Here is a 19,884-nt window from a genome sequence, read left to right as displayed (position 1 = left end):
AGTTTGAGGCTTCATTCCAACTTGGGAAGTTTCGGTATTCTTTCTGGGGAGTGATGGAAAAGAAGTATTTTTTCTTTTCCTGATGGCACCCTGCGATGTACCGGAACATCCGGCATTGGGAGCGTCAGCAACAGGCTCGTCGTTCTGCAGAATGGAGCAGGGATTGTCCTGTGTCGTTGGCACGGAACTCTTAAGCATTTCTGCAAAAGTCCGCTTGGAACGTTCCTTTAAGGAACGCTTGAGTTTTTCCCCTCGTTGTTTGTACACCGGGCATTGAATAAGATCATGAGGAGTCCCGCCGCAATGAAGACACTTGTGCTCTTTCGCGCAAGGATTCTCATCATGGCTCTCTCCACAATATGCGCAACGTTTTTTATTGCAACAATAGGCGGCCGTGTGACCGAGTTGCATACATTTGTTGCATTTCATTACCCGGGGTACAAACAATCGAACAGGTAAACGAAGTGCCCCTATTGCAACGTAATTTGGAAGGGCGGAACCCTCAAAAGTCACACGAAAAGAGTTTGTCCGATTGAGAATTCTTTTGTCATTTTTATGTGACACAGATTTCAGTCGATCGCATGCAAGAATCTTCACAGTTTTTAGTGTGGAGTTCTTGAAGCGACCGACACCATCGATTATCTCTTTTCGGGTCAAACCCTTTTCGGTTATTACGCCGTCTATTTCGACGTTGCAACAGGGTACGTATACACGATACTCAATCGCAAAGAGGTCGCAGCGCGTTATTTTGTTCGCTTGGGTCCTGCTTGAGACGACAACTCGTAGTTTGTCTGGCCCCATCCGTGTAATTTCGGTAACGTCAGAAAAATGTTGAGTTAGTTCCTTCGAGATACGAATGACATTGAGAGGTTTGGATTTTCGTTTAAAGTACACAATGAATGGGCCTTTGGAGCCTTCAGGGTATTCTTTAGGACGAAAATCCTGTTTCTCGTCGATTTCCTCATCTTCGGAACTATCAACTTCGTAAACAGAATTTTCTACCTCAATTTCTGCTTCATCCTCCTGCTCTTCAGGAGGAGGTTCGGTATCAGAAATATTCAATTGCGTCAACGGGGGGTCCTTTCCGCCCTCAGCCATATTAGAAAAATCGGCCAACTGTTCGATATGAACAGAATATAATAATTATCAAAATGAATAAGTAAAAAAAAATATTATAAGGTTATGCTGCGGATAATATTTATATTAATTTATTTTATTTATATAAAATTCTAAAATGAAAAAAAGTTCCAATAAAATTTCAACGGTAATGTAACCAAGAAAAAATAGACACCCCTAATGCCAACGTTTGCCGATTTGGTAAACACAAAGATGAACAATGGTGTAAATCAAGCACAGATGGTAGAAGGAATGATAGGAGGACAAAAGAAAAATAAACTTATACTTGCCGCTGCTGTGTGGCGTGTGTGATAAATCTGTCTGAATTGTATCCTCTGCGTCTCGGTCGCGCACCACTTTGAGCTTCGCTCTACTCGCAAGCGCAACCGATGAAAAAAAACACAGTCTGATTCGATGTGGAAAAAAACACCTTTGTTGGATCGTTTCGAAAACCTATCCGATCTACTTGCGAGTTATCGAACGAATGAAATTTGATGAACGTCCTTTATTTGATGATTTATTAAATAAATTTGATGAACGTCCTTTTACGTTTGATATGATGCCTAGGACTACCAAAATATGTGAACGGAAGAATTGTCTAACGATCCGCGAAAGTTCATTCGCCTCTAGTTGCTAGAATTTGCTTAAAATCGGCTTTTATATACGATTCGTCGTCCATCACACAGCAGCCATATTTTGTCAGCATCTTCTCGTAGAGCTTCCGTGCCCGAGTTTTAGCCGTCGATTGTTGCCGCTCATCGCGGTTTGTGGAAGTTCTGTACCTTGTATGTATGTAGTCCAGCTCTCTTCTTTGCATTCTGGACGTAGTTCTGCGACATGCCGATCTTTTTAGCCAAATCACGGCTTGAGAGTTGGGATTTGCTTTAATCATCCGCTTCACCTTTCCCTCCGTCTTTTTGTTCTCCGGTCCCGGTTTTCTTCCAGCTCCTTTGCCGTGGTCCAACATCAATCGCTCCTGGAACCGCTTCAACACTCTGGAGACGGTTGAATGGTGAATGTTCAACATTTTTCCCAACTGCCGGTGCGACAGGCCAGGAATATCCAGGTGTTAGGAAAGAATTTGTTCTCTCGACTCGCGTTGGTTCACCTCCATTTTCGTTGAATCGAAAAACACGACTTCGAGTTTGACAGCATTTAGACAATACACATCAATGAGAAAGTGTGCAAATTTTGGTTGATTTTTACCCAATGGTAAAAAAGTTATGCCCTGTTGAATGTGTCGCAATAATTTCGTGTTCGCCCTTTAGAAATCGTTCAAATCCTTTGGAAATGCCTAATCCTATTTTTTTACCATTGCTGGTACTAGTCGATAACAAATGAAGATACGACTTCAAAAGTCACAAAATGGCATGTTTTTCCACTGCAATCGGCCACGAGAATTGAGTGAGTGTTCATGAGATTCATTCATGTTCATTCAAGATAAAAATCTCACCGCAGTCGCCTTCGGAAATTGAGTGAGGCAATTTTTGCGAGCTGTCACTTCTCATTCGCGTATCAGAATCAGCCCCAGAGTGGAACATGTACCAATCTTTTGTATATTGAATTTAAACAATTTTCAAGCGCCGAATTCAAACCAACAACACTTTTTCTCGAAATGGACTTGAACCCGTTAGTGAAAAATGTGCACATTCTGAGTATATTAAAAAATAAACTTCGTCCACTCTATCTGAACGGATCAGTGAAAAATAATGGTCTTCAGTGTGAATGATCGCAAAATGTACTATTTTAAAGTGCGATTTAGACTGAAGCGATGACAATGAATTCGAATTTGACGATTTTATTGACGAATATTGTCTAAGATGATTGAAAATGGGAAGTTTATGCCTTAACATATTTCCCGTGCAATCATAAAGGGTGTGTCACATCAAATTGCATCACGGAAAAAACGCTGTAGAAATTTAATTTTTAGGAATTATATCTTCAGCTTTCGCTTATAATCAGATAACAGTGTATAGATCACGTTGGCCATGCTTCACTGTCAATTTTTCATAAATTTGGAAAAATGTCGTCGAACGAAAAAGAGCGTCGTGAATTAATCCTGCGCACTCATTTCGAGAATCCGGAGTTGTTACATCGGGACATCGGTAAGATGCTGGGAATCGTCCAATCCACGGTCAGTAGAGTACTTGTTCGGATATACAGTAGAACAACTAAATTTTGTAGCAGCTCGTTTTGGTTTAATCAGCTCAAACTGTAAATAATATTTTTATTTGAAATGAACAAACAGCATCATATTTCAAGACTTACAAAATTAGTTTCAGCCCATCAAGTGCACCGAACAATGGTCAAATCCTGCGACCGCGATAATGAATGTGCTGACTAATTCAGATAATTAGTGAAGTGAAGAATGGTTGATTTTAGGTTTTACTTACATAATTCAGTTTATGCTAGTTGTATAGCAATTTCAATGTTCAGCAGTAGGTTTAAATATAATCAATAGGATAAGGTTATTGTAAGCTAGTTTTAAGAAGATATCGCATATAATTTTAGGAAAGATAACTTTAGATTTAGTAAGCACGTTTCTTATTTTGCATGTCACTTTTTAATATAACAATTCCTCTCTCTCTCTGTCCGCATCTGTCAGTCATTGAATCAGTTGACATTTCGGCGCAAGGTTCCTCGCATCACATCGGTAAGCCGACCGTCGTTAGTGCCCAGTGGTTGTAACAGTTCCCCGGCCCGTAAACCTTGTCCGGAACTAGCTTCAGGAACAGATTTACAAGAAGATGCCACCTCAATCACTGCCAGCTTGTTCACTGGACGACGATATAGACCTTGTGCTGTACGTACCATAGCCTGCCTGATCCGTTTGTCTTTACCGATGATGACTGTTTCAATTTTACCGCGTATCCATCCATTCCTTCCATGATCGTCAACGATGAATACGAGATCCCCTGGTTCTAAGGGTTTATGCTCTTCTAACCACTTACTGCGATAGTTCAGAGTAGGCAAATATTCCTTGATCCATCTTTCCCAGAGTCCATCAGCAATGAACTGCGAGCGCTTGTACGAGTTCCGAAGAGCTTCCGCTTGGTCCGTTGGAGGGATGGCAGGATTTTGTAAGCACGACGTAATTCCTCTGAGGTAACTGTTGGGTGTAAGTGTTTCTGCAGACTCCGAGTCCTGAGACGTATACACTAGAGGTCTCGAGTTGACTATTTCCTCTGCCTCAGCAATCACTGTCAACAAAATCTCATCGTTCATCCTTCTTCCGACGTTCAGTTCCGACATCACCTGCTTAACGGAGCGCACCATGCGCTCCCAAACGCCCCCCATGTTAGGCGCAGAGGGTGGCGAGAATCTCCAACTTGTACGAGCGTTGGTGAACACGTTCGCGGAGGCCAAATCTATTCGTTTTATCTGCTCTTGGAGCTCCTTGTTGGCCGCCTTGAGGTTAGACCCGTTATCTGAAAAGATGGTGATTGGAGGTCCTCGCCGTAGCACAAATCGTCGAATAGCCATTATGCACGATGCAGTATCTAGCTTGTATGCCACTTCTAAATGAACTGCGCGTACTGAAAAACATGTGAAGAGGACTATCCACCTTTTTTCCAGATGCCTACCAACCACCACCTCAATAGGGCCAAAATAATCAATCCCTACATAGCTGAAGGGTCGTACGAATGGTGTTATTCTCTCAACAGGGAGTGGTGCCATCCTAGGTGTTTGCGGTTTAGTCTTCCTTACTTTACACGATTGGCAACTCCCAATGATCTTCGCAACGCACGTTCGTATTTTGGGAATGTAGAATCGTCGACGTATCTCGGCGACAACTGTATCCTTATAAGCGTGACCAAAAAGTTGGTGATAATGTTCCAATAAGCGATTGGTCACTGGGTGGTCTTTGGGCAGAATTATTGGAAATCGTGTATCGTACGGAATATGTTCAGCCTCACTTAAGCGTCCATCCACTCGTAGAACCTGATGTTCGTCTAAGAAGGGACCAAGTTTAAATAAGGTACTCTTCTTCTCAATCGTCATCCAGTCCTCTTTTGGTGACTGTTGATTCCGAAGCAGCGTTGTGATTTCGTCTCCAAATACATCGCGTTGGGCTAATTTCCACAGGATATTTTCGGCAACCTCATATTCTTCCTGCTTCAGGGGCATGATGATAGAACTTTCAGTTCGTCGTATAAATTTACTGACATTTTCAGTGGTTGGTACAGCTTCAAGCGGTTTCCCCAGCTGTTTCAATCTGCAGTTGGAGATGAATCGAAGGACGCATGCTACTGTTCTAAGCAGTACGTTCCACCGAGATATACGAGTGACATCGATAATTGATCCCAAACTCAGTTCTGCTCCGTGGAACAGATGACATGCGCGTAGCTCCTCTGGTGTATCTGGTGATAATTCGTTTATTGTTGTCCAGTTTGCTTCTGGTGAGTACAATATTTTCGGTCCACGAAACCACGCTCCGTCTGAGGTTAAAGTACTTTCTTTCCGTTTTTTGGTAATTATATCTGCAATGTTCATCTTTGTTCGTATGTACCGCCATTCGTCAACGGATGTTTCTTGCAGAATTTCTCCAATCCTGAATCCGACGAAAGGTTTATATCTCCTTTGATCGGACTGAATCCAGGATAGCACAGTTTTAGAATCCGACCAGAGTATGCGTTTCGAGATTTTTATTTTATGGTTTGCAACAACCGTATTCGACAATCGAGCCCCAAGAACAGCTGCCTGAAGCTCCATTCGAGGAATTGAAAGTTGCTTCAGGGGAGCTACTTTGGTTTTAGCCATCACCAAACTGCAAACGATCCCAAAACGTGTTTCTAAACGGAAGTATGCAGCGCAACCATATGCTTGTGAGCTGGCGTCACAGAAAACGTGAAGTTGTACGGTATCGTAAGCTGACGGTGGAGCTCCTTTTAAATAGCATCGAGGTATCTTCAGCTTCTCAACTCCTGAGAGTGACTTTCTCCACCACGTCCATTTTTCGAAGCAATCGTCATTAATATGCTGGTCCCATCCGCAGCCGCTCCTCCACAGATCCTGTAATAATATTTTTCCATGTAGGGTGAAGGGTGCTAGCAAGCCCAAAGGGTCGAAAAGGCTCATAATGCAACTGAGCGCTATTCTCTTCGTTGGTCTATCCGAAGCAAGTAGATACGGGGATAGATTTTCTCGTACAGCGGTTGAGAACATGAAGACATCTTCCTTGGGCCACCAGATAAGCCCTAGAACACGTTCCACAGCTTCTTCGTCTAGATGGAGAGATACCTTGTCGACCGACTCACGTTCTCCAATTTCTTCGAGAAATACTTGTGAATTCGAAATCCACTTATGGACAATAAACCCCGCTTGCGAATGAATAAATCGGACCTGTCTAGCGCGCTCCACAGCCTCCTCGACGGTGTCAGCACTGTCGAGGTAATCATCAACATAATGCTGACGAATGATAGCACGAGATGCCTCTGGAAAATGTTCCGCGTATTGGGAGGCGTTGTGGTTCTTGATGTATTGAGCCGATGCTGGGGAGCAAGAAGCGCCAAACGTTCCAACATCCATGATGAAGATCTCCGGTTGTCCTTCGCGGTTGGTGCGGAACACGAAGCGCTGAGCTTGCTTGTCGGCATCACGAATTTTGTACCGGTGAAACATCTCTTTCAGATCACCTCCGAAACCGACTTCTCGCTCCCTGAATGGTTGAAGAACTGCAGGCAGTGGAACCAACAAATCAGGGCCAGCAAGTAACATGGAATTTAAAGACACTCCTTGCACTTGTGCAGCTGCGTCCCAAACCAATCGTACTTTATCCGGTTTTTTGGGATTCAAAACGACATTGATGGGTAAATACCACACTCGAGCTGGATTCGCGTTAGCTAATTCCTCGGCGGTCACCTTGTGAATGTATTTTTTGTCCTGGTATTCTTGGATCTGCTGTCGAACTCGTTGGTCTAATGTCGGATTTTTATTCAGACGGCGTTCCAAGCTTCGAAGTCGCTGTAATGCCATCGGGAGACTATCTGGGAATGAAAAATCGTCCAACCTCCAAACTAGGCCCGTTTCGTAGAAACCGTCCAGTTTAATAGTCGTCTTCTGCATGATTTCTCTAGCTCGGCGGTCTACATCAGATTCAGGAAGTTGATGAACTGTTCCCTCCTGTTCTTCGATCATGAAATATTTGCGCATCAGCTTATGCAGGTCCTCATTGGAACATTCATCATGATGTCCGATATATGCATCTGACGTCGTGGTTTGCCTAGGTCCATAGACCGACCATCCCAGATGCGATCTAACGCCAATCGGTTCATCTGGATTTCCTACACGGGACTCCAAAGGTGCTAGTAGGTAGGCATTATCTAGTCCAATTAGGAGTTTGGGTTGAGCTCCAGTTAGGTCGGCTGTATCCACACCGTTCAAATGATGATGTTGGCGTATAATCTCACGGAGGTTGATTTTTTGTTTGGGTAGGCATAATCTCTCCACGGTATGCGCCTCCTTTAAGTCAAACCGTTGACCTTTGTCCAACCCACTAATCTCCAAAGATACACATTCTGAGTTGGGCTCTTGACGAACAATATTCCCGGTCCAACGAAGTTTCAAAGGTTGCGATATTCCACTGGCTCTCAAATCACGAATGAGGCTTTGCTCAATAAGAGTAAGTGATGATCCTTCGTCCAAATATGCAAGCGTGTTCAAAGACCTCGTTCCATTGAATAATGTAACTGGAACGATTCTGAAGATGATTGATACTGAAGTGTTGACATGTGCACAGTTGATTCCATTAGTCGGTGCCAAAGCAGGATGGTGATTCGATGAACCAGACGATCGTTCTCGATGAACCAGAGGATGGTGGTGCTGCCGACATTCGCCGACGTTACAAGTAATTTTAAATCTGCACCAACCCTCATGTTCGTTTAAGCATCGTTCACAAAGCTTCTGTTGATTCATGATCCTCACACGTTCTGCTAGATTTAGACGACGGTAATCTTCACAATTTCGCACCCGGTGGTCACCCTTCTGACATATTCGGCATTGGCTACTACGTTTAACAGAAGGCACGCTTTGCTCACCTGAATGCGTGCTTACAAATCCTTTTTCATTTCCTCTCCCCTTGGCGGATTTTGTTTTTGTATCCATTACGAGTGTGACTTCACTAGCTTCGGCGACTAATTTTGATGTAAACTGAGCAAATGTGCGCAGTGTGACAGGCTTTTCAAAACGTTTGAACTGCACCCACTCTCGCTTAGTGGGTGCTGGGAGTTTGTCCACCAGCTCTTGGATGAGCAGAGGGTTAACGAGGTGATCATGGAACCGTGCAGCCTCCAAATAATCGCAAAGTTCTTGTACTGCGATTCCGAACGGAATAAACGTTTCCAAACGATCCGCTCTCGGCGAATCTGTTTTCCGTACCTTGTTCAGGAGCGTATGGATCAATTGCTCAGGACGTCCATATAGCATGCGGAGCGTCTCAATAACTCGAGGTACGGCCTGTGGTAGCAGCAGCCTACTACGAACAGCCTCAAGTGCGGGCCCTTTCAGGCATTCCTGCAAGCGTACTAAATTCTCAATGTGTGAAAATCCACACGCTTCTGTAGAATTGACAAAACTGCTGTAAAACAGCGGCCACTCCTCTAATTTTCCGGTGAATATGGGAAGCCTTTTTGAAAGAATTTGGCGGGCTGCTCGTTGTGCCTTAGTTGGTCCATAATGTCTGCCAGGGATTTTACTGTGGTCAGACTCACGATCGAATTGTTCTCCCTCCGAGTTGCTTGCTTCCAACGAGTCACTGCTTGAATCATCCCGTCTTTTGCACGAAATCTTGGATGATTCTTTGGTTCGGTTTGACGTAACAACGGAAGGCACTTCAGGAACCTTTGGATGTCGCTTATGAATTTTCTGGTTTCCTTCTTTATTTAACCAGTCTTGAACCTTATGCTCATTATCTTGTTCCTCATCTTCGCCCGGTAGAGTATCTCCAATATCGCCTCCAACCGCCCCTTCCTCGTCCAAATTGGCTGATAAAATTTCATATTTTTCTTTCTGAAACCTTTCACGCAGCAGGCGTTGACGGTCTCGAAATTCGATATGGTCCTTCAATTGCTGCTCAAGTAGTTCTTTCTCCTGAGCGAGTTCCTTCTCTCTCAGCTCCTTTTCTTGTGCCAACTTCTTTTGAAGGAAGAAACGATCGATTTCCAACTTTTTATCCTTAATCGCTTTCTCATCCTGTAGCTGCTTTTCTCGCAAAACTAACTCTTCCGCCATACGATTAAATTCCAGTTCCAATCGTGATCGCGATGTACGACTGGAATGGGTTACGACGGATTTTGCATCACTTTCCTCCAAGGGTTTTGACTGTTTAAGGACCGTATCGTTAATTATGGGTACGCTCAAAACACAGCTTTATTTCAAATATTGCATTTATTTTTCAGTTCTGATATCAAAATATTGTATCTTATGAATGAAAGAAAGCAGTAACAGTAAAAAATAATCAAGATTCTGATTTTCGCGCCAATGATCGCACCTGCTTCTTGATGTCCCTCATTAGGTTCTGGACAACCGTCTCATCGACTTGTTTGCTCACATTTATCCAATCCTTTTTGAACTGCTCAAGGTCATCGGCTGCCTTGTCCTTCTTCCGCAGTCGTCCCTTCATCAAAGCCCAAAATTTTTCAATAGGTCTTATTTGCGGACAATTTGGAGGATTCATCTCCTTTTCCACAAAATCGACATTATTCTCGCGATACCAATCCAAGGTCAAACGTGCATAGTGGCATGATGCCAAATCAGGCCAAAATAGTGTCGGACCAGTGTGCTTTCGGATGAGCGGTAACACACGCTTTTGGAGACATTCTTTCCGGTAAATTTCACCATTCATATTCCCGAGAGTGAAGAAAGGAGATGATTTCATGCCACATTGACAAACAGCTTGCCAAACCAGCACTTTCTTACCGAATTTTTCGCAAAAAATTGACTTCTCCGCGTTCGGGACATCTGTTCCTTGCTTTACAGTGTAAAACTGTGCCCCAGGAAGAGTTTTGTAGTCCAGTTTGACGTAGGTTTCATCATCCATGACGATGCACAGTTCGCGTTTGCTTAAAATCCCATCGTAAAGCTTACGGGCACGGGTTTTCACGGAACTTGCCTGAATTTGGCTGCGTTTGGGACATTTTTGCTTTCTATATGCCTTCAGTGAGTTACGTTCTTTGGCACGTTGAACCATACCGATTGATGTTCCACACTTTTTTGCGCAATCCCGTATCGATAATTCCTTTTTTCTTTCAAATTGCCTGCAAATCTTTTTATCCAAGTTTGGCTTGGATGGCCCAGGTTTTCAGCCGCGACCGGGTAGATCCTTCAATGTATTATACATACCAAATCGCTTGATAGCGTTTTGGACCGCATGGACGCTTACTCCTTCCGCCTTCGCCAATTTTCTCATTGATATTCCTGTTTCGGAGCAGTATCTGGTCACAATGGATTTTCGTTTTTCTTCTGTTAGCCCTCTCATGATTGCACTTTTAGGAAAAAAACGATCTTTTAACAATGCTAACTGTGTCAACAACAGGAGAAAAATAAACAGCTGTCAAAACAAGCTATAGTCTTTTTCAGACGGAGACTCTAAGGCGTACCCATAAATAACGATACGGTCCTTAGCCGTTTTCTTTTGACAAGTCTCACTAGCATGTATTTTAGATGTGACGCTTTTGCTCGATGAAGCTCCAGTTAATGATACCGCTTTTTTATCTCTGGGTTCCAACAGCTTCGCTGAATCAACTTTGCTTGTCTTTTTGTTTTTCTTCTTTCTAGCTTCCGTGCATTCGGAGCAGCAGAATGGGCGTTTCGCTACCCCTGGGGACTCACCCACACACGCGAAATGGTACCAACTGGAACACTCATCACAGGCTACCATTTGGTCATTGTCCGGACCGTGGCACTTCTTGCATTCTCCAGTCATCTCGTTATAATTTTTTTGAGATTTGTTCGGATATACAGTAGAACAACTAAATTTTGTAGCAGCTCGTTTTGGTTTAATCAGCTCAAACTGTAAATAATATTTTTATTTGAAATGAACAAACAGCATCATATTTCAAGACTTACAAAATTAGTTTCAGCCCATCAAGTGCACCGAACAATGGTCAAATCCTGCGACCGCGATAATGAATGTGCTGACTAATTCAGATAATTAGTGAAGTGAAGAATGGTTGATTTTAGGTTTTACTTACATAATTCAGTTTATGCTAGTTGTATAGCAATTTCAATGTTCAGCAGTAGGTTTAAATATAATCAATAGGATAAGGTTATTGTAAGCTAGTTTTAAGAAGATATCGCATATAATTTTAGGAAAGATAACTTTAGATTTAGTAAGCACGTTTCTTATTTTGCATGTCACTTTTTAATATAACAATTCCTCTCTCTCTCTGTCCGCATCTGTCAGTCATTGAATCAGTTGACATTTCGGCGCAAGGTTCCTCGCATCACATCGGTAAGCCGACCGTCGTTAGTGCCCAGTGGTTGTAACAGTACTAAAACGATACTTCGAGAACCTAACCATCGACCGGAAGGTGAAGAACGGCAAAAATGGATGCTCCGTCAGTGAAAAAGATCACAAGCGCGTAGTTAAGCAGTTTAGACGTGATCCGAGAAGTTCGGTCTGGGATGTCGCCAATAAGCTGAATTTGTCAAGTTCATTCGTCCAGCGGACCAAGCAGCGGGAGGGCCTGCGTACATACAAGGTTCAGAAGGCTCCTAACCGCGACGAAAGGCAAAACATGGTGGGGAAGACGCGAGCCCGGAAGCTGTACACCAAAATGCTGACGAAGCCGCATTGCCTGGTAATGGACGACGAAACTTTCGTCAAAGCGGACTTTCGTCAGCTGCCGGGCCTGTTGTTCTTCTCCGCAGAGGACAAATTCAGCGTTCCGGAGGAGATTCGCAAGCAGAAACTATCCAAGTTTGCCAAAAAGTACATGGGGTGGCAAGCGATCTGCTCTTGCGGAAAGCGGAGCGCCCCCTTCGTGATGACCGGCACGGTAAACGGGCAGGTTTACCTTAAGGAGTGCCTACAGAAGCGCTTACTACCACTATTGAAGCAGCACGAGGGCCCGACCATCTTCTGGCCGGATCTCGCTTCGTGCCACTATTCAAAGGACGTGTTGGAGTGGTACGAAGCCAACGGGGTCACCTTCGTGCCAAAGGAAATGAACCCGCCCAACGCGCCGGAGCTTCGCCCAATAGAGAAATATTGGGCGATTATGAAGCAGGCTCCGGAAGAACCCAAAAGTTGTCAAATCGGAGGCGGACTTCAAGAGAAAATGGATTTCTGTTCAAAAAAAACTACAACCTGACGTTGTACAGAACCTTAAGGACGGGGTAAAGAGGAAGGTGCGAGCATACGGGCTTGGGCTCGAAGTATGAATAAAAAAAAAATGCCAAAAGTTGTTTAATAGTTTTTATTTTACTGTCTAAAATTTTCAAAAGGATCGGTCTACTGGGCGAATTTCTACAGCGTTTTTTCCGTGATGCAATTTGATGTGACACACCCTTTATTCATGCCTGTAATAGATGGCAGAGACTATTATGCTGAACGCAGTTGAATGTTTATGCAGTTTCAAACTCACACCCTTTCTCGCTCTAATTTTCATAACAGAATGACACTATTTGACTCAAAACTGTTAATTGAATGTGAAATATTTCGAAATTGTTCAGTCATAGTGAACCAAGTCTTAAAAAATGTTTCATTTGGTTCAGTCAGAGTGGACCATGTACGTATAGGCAGCCAAATAACTGCTTTTTCTCGCATGATACTTGATGTTTTTTTACAATTATTAGACGTCAAAGTATTGTCAGAGAGTAGCTAACATTTCTGAGAACAATATTGAACAAAAAAATTAAATGCTTTGAAAATTGCAGAGCACTAAACTTCAAGTTCGTTTTTCTCGGAGTCATAAAAATGTCACATAGTCCGGTCTGACTTAACACCGACCAATTGAGCGTCCTAACAAAACGGCTGAAACGTTACCCTGACTCTGCAAAGCGCTAAGAACAAAATCGGATGTTCAGAGATATAACCAGCAGAACTTATGTATGGCATATATAAAGGGTGTGTCACATCACAAATTGCATCACGGAAAAAACGCTTTATACTAGAAGAAGGCTTATGACTCCATACCTTACTTGTTTCTCGTCCGGGTATTGGAGATCTATAAAATTGATCCCGCCGTCGTTAGGTTCCCGCAGCAAGCGATGAGGCAGAGGAGTAAGTCTCTCCACCTCAGTGATGGGGAAAATGTGTTGCAGTCTAGAACGCTGCAGATAAAGAGGGGGATATTCCAAGGTGACTCTTTCAGCCCTCTTTGGTTTTGCCTGGCATTGAACCCCCTCAGTAGGACGCTCAAGAGAAACGGTCATGGCTATAAAATAAGGTATGGTGACGGCGCCCACGAAGATGTGACACATGGACGATCTCAAGGTCTACGCTGGTGTGTAGGTGTAGCTTTCCGTGTTGCCGAAGAAATAAACAGGGACATCTGCATGGAGTTCGGCCTCGACAAGTGCTGAAGTCTGCTGAAAGGACAACTCACCGTATCCGGTGGCTACGAGGTCTATAACGGCGAGTTTAAAAGAGACATGGTTCGTAGTTAATCCTATAAATATCTTGGATTTCGACAGCTGACCAGGATTAGCTACTCTGATATCAAGACGGAGCTGCGAGACAAGTTCTTGAGTCGAGTGAACTGTGCCCTAAGGAGTTTCCTTAACGTAGGGACAAGCTACGCGCAATCAACACTTTCGCGGTTCCCCTGCTGACCTTCAGTTTTGGAGTAGTCAAGCGGAGCAAAACTGACCTAGAAGACCTTGAGAAAAGGATGAGGAAAGCATTTAAACAGGAATGCACCATCCTCAATAGGTACTGGAGAGAGTGTCATTACCTTGCAAAGAATGGGGACTTGGAATTGTCGACATATCTGCACTGTGTGTTGCCCAGGTACGATAACTGCGCGAGTACTTCGCAGAACGCGCCAACCAAAACGTCTGCGCCGCTGACAGAGGATGCAGCGCTCTGCTCTTGGCGCAAACGGAGTACCAACTCAACAGGAATCTCTAGAGAGTGAAGTAGAAGATTTCAGCTTGGAAGCAGGAGGCAGAACATGGTGCCCAACCCAACAACTAGACCGACCACACGTCGACAAGGCCGCATCTAATCTGTGGCTAACGCGAGGTAAACTCTCTGCAGTAATAGAAGCCGACATGATAGCCATCCAGGACAGAGCACATGTGGGAGGCTGTCCCGATTTGAGCAACGCAGCCTACACCGAGCGCCACAACAACGTGGCCCGCATTGTCCATCGACAACTTTCGCTCCAATGTGGTCTATTGGAAGACAACGTACCAAACTTTCGGTACCTGCCTGCACCTGTCCTGGAAAATGACCGTTTCAAGCTGTACTTAAATCGCATTGTTTTGACCGACCTCTCGATCCACCACAACCATCCAGATATTATGGTGTATGACAAGAGTGACCGAAAAGTCACCATCAACGATGTCGCTATTCCGCTGAACCAAAATCTGGAGGAGACCATCGGTCGCAAAATTTGTAAGTACCGACCACTGGCCGTGGAGCTCCAGGAACTGTGGGGGCTAAGGGAGGTCCCAAGAATTGTTCAGGTCGTTCTCTCTGTAACTGGAACTATCCCGAAGACACTTCTAGAAGCACTGAAGGTGTTGAACATCGGGCCGGCATCCAAAAGTCGGTCATCCTTAGGACCTGCGCGATTGTCCGACAATTCCTCGGTCAGGACAAAAACAGCACGAGCATGCAGATACGTGCATTCTGCAGTGCCTAGCCCCCCTTCGGCATTCAGAAGTCCAGGTGAATATTCTGGCTAGGTTCACCTAGTTAAGAAGTGAGATAAGTCTGCCAAATAAAATAAAATAAATTGCACGTATTTTTCTTTTACAGTATCGACATCATGAACACCATTCATAATTTCAGCGATCTGGCTTGTATTTTCGCCTTTATCAAAGAATGAAAAATGTGCCGAACTTTCTCTTTGTACAAAAACCAATGTGGAATCTAATCCCATAGGTTTTACTATTGAAAGAGAACTTCTCTGAAGAAAAAATTCAACTTGAATAGAATTCCTTCATACTGGAAGGACTTACGGAACATATCATGTAATTTTTCAACTCGTAACTTTTCAGCCGGCAGTTTGATGGTTTGATGAAAATATTTTCAAAAAGGACTGGTTCAGATACCTTTTCATCAACATGAATGCTGAGTCAGAAGTACAATAAAGTACTTCACGATCATTAACTGCTGTTTTTGCATCAAAAACACCATGTTAACCATCAATTCATTAAATCCGGAAAGTCATGGCATGGTTTAATGAACAGGGGCTTCAGATTTTGAACTGGCCAGCTTATTTACCAGATCAAAACCCTGTCAAGAACTTATGAGGAGTGATCGTACGAATAGTTGATGCTCTCTTCAAGCAGTATGAATGATTTGAAGAGCTTAAACGAGCAGTATCCTCTGCGTAGAACGAAATACGCACTACAAAATGGCGCAGCTTGGTCGAAACCGGGGTGGAATGGGTTATTTAAATTGATTGAGAACAAAAGATGATCAACGAATTAGTAACTTATTGTAATTCATGTGAAATAAAGGAGTAAAAGGAGTAAAGGAGTGAGAGTTTTTCCATCTGGTTCTATAGTTATGAAACACTGGAATTTTAGTTTTTGAATGTTTCGCGCTTGAACCCAACAATAAAGCTCAAATGACCAGTCTTATAGATGAAGATAGTTATTGTATTCTATACTATATACTTCAACTTAACAGACTGCTTACATACCTCAGGAAACTCAGAAATATGAAGTGGTTCTATAGTTAGGAAACGCAGTGTACAGTGTTCTATAAACCCTAATATATTCAGCTCTTCTAAATCGTTGGACAAAAAATTCGCTATCACAGAAACTGATTATGTATCTGTACATTTGAATGCATGATTCATATTTCATATCGGCTAGGATTCAAGTGCTGGCGAAAATCTGGGTTCGAACCCATAAAAAAAAGCCTGGTAACAACAAATTCAGCTCACAAAAATTTCAGCTCACAATACCAATCAATGGAATTCTCACATGTAGAAAAGGTTCAGAACTAAAATGGGTCTCATCATTGACAAATCAAATCCGTAGGTTTTTCGCGAACTTTCGAAAGTTCCGAAATAACTATCGTGGATTTAGAATTGATTAAACGACTTCGAAATATTCTTATAGCAATTTCATGCTCCGAGCAGATGAATCCAAAAAAATAATAACGATTACTGTATCGACACAGCAAAACATTACGTTGATTTGTACACTGGAGGAAAACATTAGTAAATGCAGTTACCAAATCTTTAGTAATCGAAACATTGGTAAAATGTACACATTTTTTGTACATATTACCAAAGTCTTGTAAAACTGATATCAAATTCAATGTACATCCCTACCAACGTTTCGTACATTTTACTTCATAGCAATAGTAACCTTGAGTATTTTTATGCTTAGCAACTGTGTGTGTGCATTCGTCATTTCTTTAGTGGAAGTGGAGCGATTTGGAGGTAAACATTTTGTTTCTGTCGATTCATAAATATTATTTTATTTTGTAGAAATACCACTATTCCACGTGTTGCTCGCGGTTTTACAACGTAAGCCACATCAATGAGAGCGGAGAGCGTACGACATACATTATCGAGGAATTAGGCGGCGGTGACACTTAGTGATCCCCGATAATCGTTCGATTAATCGATTAATCGAATACTTCCTACAGAAATCGATTATTAATCGAACGAATACTGCACAACCAATAATCGAAGCGAACGAATAATTTACATCGATTAATCGATTCAAACCCAGAGCAAAAAAAACCGTACAGCCGCTGCAGTTTTATCCTGAAAATCAATAATTATCTTTGACGCTCTCCTAAACTCCTAAAAGAAGCTCAATGCCGTCGATGCGAGATGAGCTTCGTTTACGAGTTTAGGGGAGCGTAAAAGGTAATAATTGATTTTCAGACGTAATGAACACTTTTTTGATTCCAGATGGCTTTCTAACAAATGAGAAATATTAGTCTAACTAATTATTTCTCTCAGTGTGACGATTAATCGATTAATCGATTATTTGGATAATCGATCGAAAAAGAAACTGCTTAAAAGTATTCGATTAGTGGATGAACGATTAATTTCAAAAATCGGGGATCACTAGTGACACTGGATGCGGAAAATTGGTCGTACGAATTGTATGCAATAGTGAAGCTAAACAACCACATTGAGTTGTATTGGTGTGGTTACATTGCTTCCCCCTTGCTTCGTTCGTATTCGTCAGCTTCTATCGAACAAAATTGTTTGTTTCTATTCGTACAATCAAATTTTCGTGCGTACTCCTATCCAAAGTAACCTTAGCCTTATGTTTCGATGTCCCGTCCGACTACGTAGATTAATAAGTGGGTATATGGAAAGCGCTGATGGCCCAACTGCCGCTCACAACAAACTTCTACGAAAACGAAAAACTGCAAAGGTTTGTGTGAATATTAATATTAGAATATTAATAAGATTAAAATTATTTGAACACAACTTTCGAATTGAAAATTTATTTTTCGACAAATATCGTTATTACTGTTATTATCCCTTTACATATGAGGGCCAACATCTTCATTGATCATTCTTCAATCGATAGTTGAAAGAGACGGACGCTTATTGTTCGCGTCTCTGCTACAAATCGAAGCTGGTGAAGTTTTTTTTCCCCCTCCGCCAAAGTGCCTTTGGTTTTTTTTTCTTTGACCGTTCGTGGCAAGATAAGTGCCGTTAATACCCGGAACAGCGAGGAAGCAGCACCTCTCCGGCAACGCCGGACCGGCGATCTGTGAATTGGTTCCAGCGGCATCGATTTCATCATAGAGAAGTATAATCAACAACAACTTTTGCCGTCACGCTATTGTGTTTACCTCGTAGCGTGCGGCGTTGTATAGCTTCGAATAGGGGTGTTCAAGGTTGTTCGGACATCGCAAATTAGTATTTTGTTTTTTTTTTGGAAGAATTTTTTTTTTTTTAGATATATATATTTATATATTTTTCTTAAATTTAAGTTAATTATTAGTCTAAGTTAGTTTTAAGTTGAGTTTTTGAGCGCGCGTGCGTCTGTGTGTGTGTTTTTTTTTTCATAGACGGTTGCGCACCGTTTGCGCAACCGTTATGACATCTACCGATGCCATTGTTGCGCTATTATCAATCGACCTCAAAGGGACCATGGGTTGTTTTCTTTCGGCCCAAGGGAAAATCGTTGAGAACTCTTGATATTTCAAGAGATTTGCTGCGTCAATTTTCGGGCGTCTCGATACATAAAGAGACCGGATAAACTGCGTGTAGAAGCACTGACTTTTGATGTGGCCAACAAGATTGTTGACCACGAAGTTTTTAACAGGGAATATCACATCTACATCCCTTCTCGAGAGGTGAAGATAGAAGGCGTAGTAACCGACGCGAGTCTGAGTGTCGATGAATTGAAAAAAGCTTCGGGTTTTTTCAAAAACTCGATGATAGGTGATCTTGTAAAGATCCTGGATGTTAGAAACCTGCATTCAGCATCTTTGGAAGAAAACAAAAAAGTTTATAAGCCCTCGCACTCTTTTCGGATTACTTTCGCAGGTTCTGTTCTCCCAAACTATGTGAAAGTAGAAAATATTTTTTTCCCAGTGCGCCTGTTTGTACCACGGGTTTATAATTGTACCAACTGTAAAAAGTTGGGACACTCGTTTAGCCACTGCGGCAACAAATTTCGTTGCGGTAAATGTGGCGAGAAACATAGTGAGGATTCTTGCACACAAACAGTGGAAAAATGTATCCACTGTGGCGAGGATCCTCACCCTCTACAGGAGTGCCCGAGGTACAAACAGCACTCCGATAAAGTGAAGCGTTCTATCGCTGGACGCTCCAAGCGGACTTATGCTGAAATGCTAAAGACCGCATCAGCCGCTCAAGATGAAAACCAATTTTCGGTTTTGTCATCTCAAGAATCGGACTCTGATTCTGATGAGGGTCATACTACGGCTGCACCAGAATCTTCAATAAAGGATGAATCATCAAAAAGAAAGCTCTCTTCACCAACGGTGCACCGTAAGAAACCTAAAGTGACCCTCGGAAGATTGTCTAATTCCAAGGGTAATAGTAATAAAAAAACGAATCCGAAGGCTCCTTCTCAGCCAGTTCCTGGTTGCAGCAAGGATTTTACGTCATTACCCAGAGAAGAGAGAAATAAAAACGCTGCTCCTCGAACTTCTCGTAGAAAATTCGCGTCTAATCGAGGATTGATAGCTTTTTTGGACATTGTGGACCTCATACTAAACACGTTAAAAATTCAAGACCCCCTCAAAAGCTTTATTTCTGCCTTGCTTCCATCTTTAAAGTCTTATCTTAAGCAATTGACTGCTTCATGGTCCCTCCTTGCATCAATCATATCATTCGATGGATAATTCCCCTAGCGTAGTAGAAGATATGATCAATGTGCTACGATGGAACTGCCGTAGTCTAGTGCCAAAACTAGATTCGTTCAAATTTTTACTTCAAAATTATGATTGTGATATATTTGCCCTCTCTGAAACATGGCTTTCTTCTGACACTGAACTCAACTTCCACGATTTTAACATTATTCGCCTGGATAGAAATGATTCTTATGGAGGAGTACTTTTGGGGATCAAAAAGTGCTACTCTTTCTATAAAATTCCTCTCCCAGCTCTATCAGACGTCGAAATTATTTATTTAAATC

The 19,884-nt window shown here is 42.5% G+C and overlaps 1 protein-coding gene and 1 long non-coding RNA gene across 2 annotated transcripts; one reads left to right on the top strand and one right to left on the bottom strand.

Moving 5' to 3' along the window:
• The first annotated feature begins 3,266 nt into the window (after positions 1 to 3,266).
• On the top strand, positions 3,267 to 11,561 carry LOC129763222 (uncharacterized). Its single transcript, XR_008740834.1, has 3 exons — positions 3,267 to 3,330; positions 3,393 to 3,554; positions 10,891 to 11,561. It is a non-coding gene; the product is annotated as an uncharacterized LOC129763222 (long non-coding RNA).
• LOC129763221 (uncharacterized) lies at positions 3,289 to 9,372 on the bottom strand. The gene is made up of 2 exons (XM_055762104.1): positions 3,510 to 9,372; positions 3,289 to 3,456 (listed from the first exon to the last, which is right to left on the bottom strand). Exon 1 carries the CDS (start codon positions 9,343 to 9,345, stop codon positions 3,730 to 3,732), a length of 5,616 nt encoding a protein of 1,871 aa, XP_055618079.1. The 5' UTR covers positions 9,346 to 9,372; the 3' UTR covers positions 3,289 to 3,456; positions 3,510 to 3,729.
• Positions 11,562 to 19,884: the final 8,323 nt, after the last annotated feature.

The sequence above is a fragment of the Toxorhynchites rutilus genome, chromosome 1 (assembly GCF_029784135.1).
Source record: "Toxorhynchites rutilus septentrionalis strain SRP chromosome 1, ASM2978413v1, whole genome shotgun sequence".
Lineage (NCBI taxonomy): Eukaryota > Metazoa > Arthropoda > Insecta > Diptera > Culicidae > Toxorhynchites > Toxorhynchites rutilus.
The sequence above is the reverse complement of the archived record's forward strand: the minus strand, read 5'-3'. Positions and strand labels throughout refer to the sequence as shown.

Excerpts from the sequence above, each read along its gene's own strand:
- LOC129763221 (XM_055762104.1), bottom strand. The coding sequence starts at position 9,345 with ATGGCGGAAGAGTTAGTTTTGCGAGAAAAGCAGCTACAGGATGAGAAA.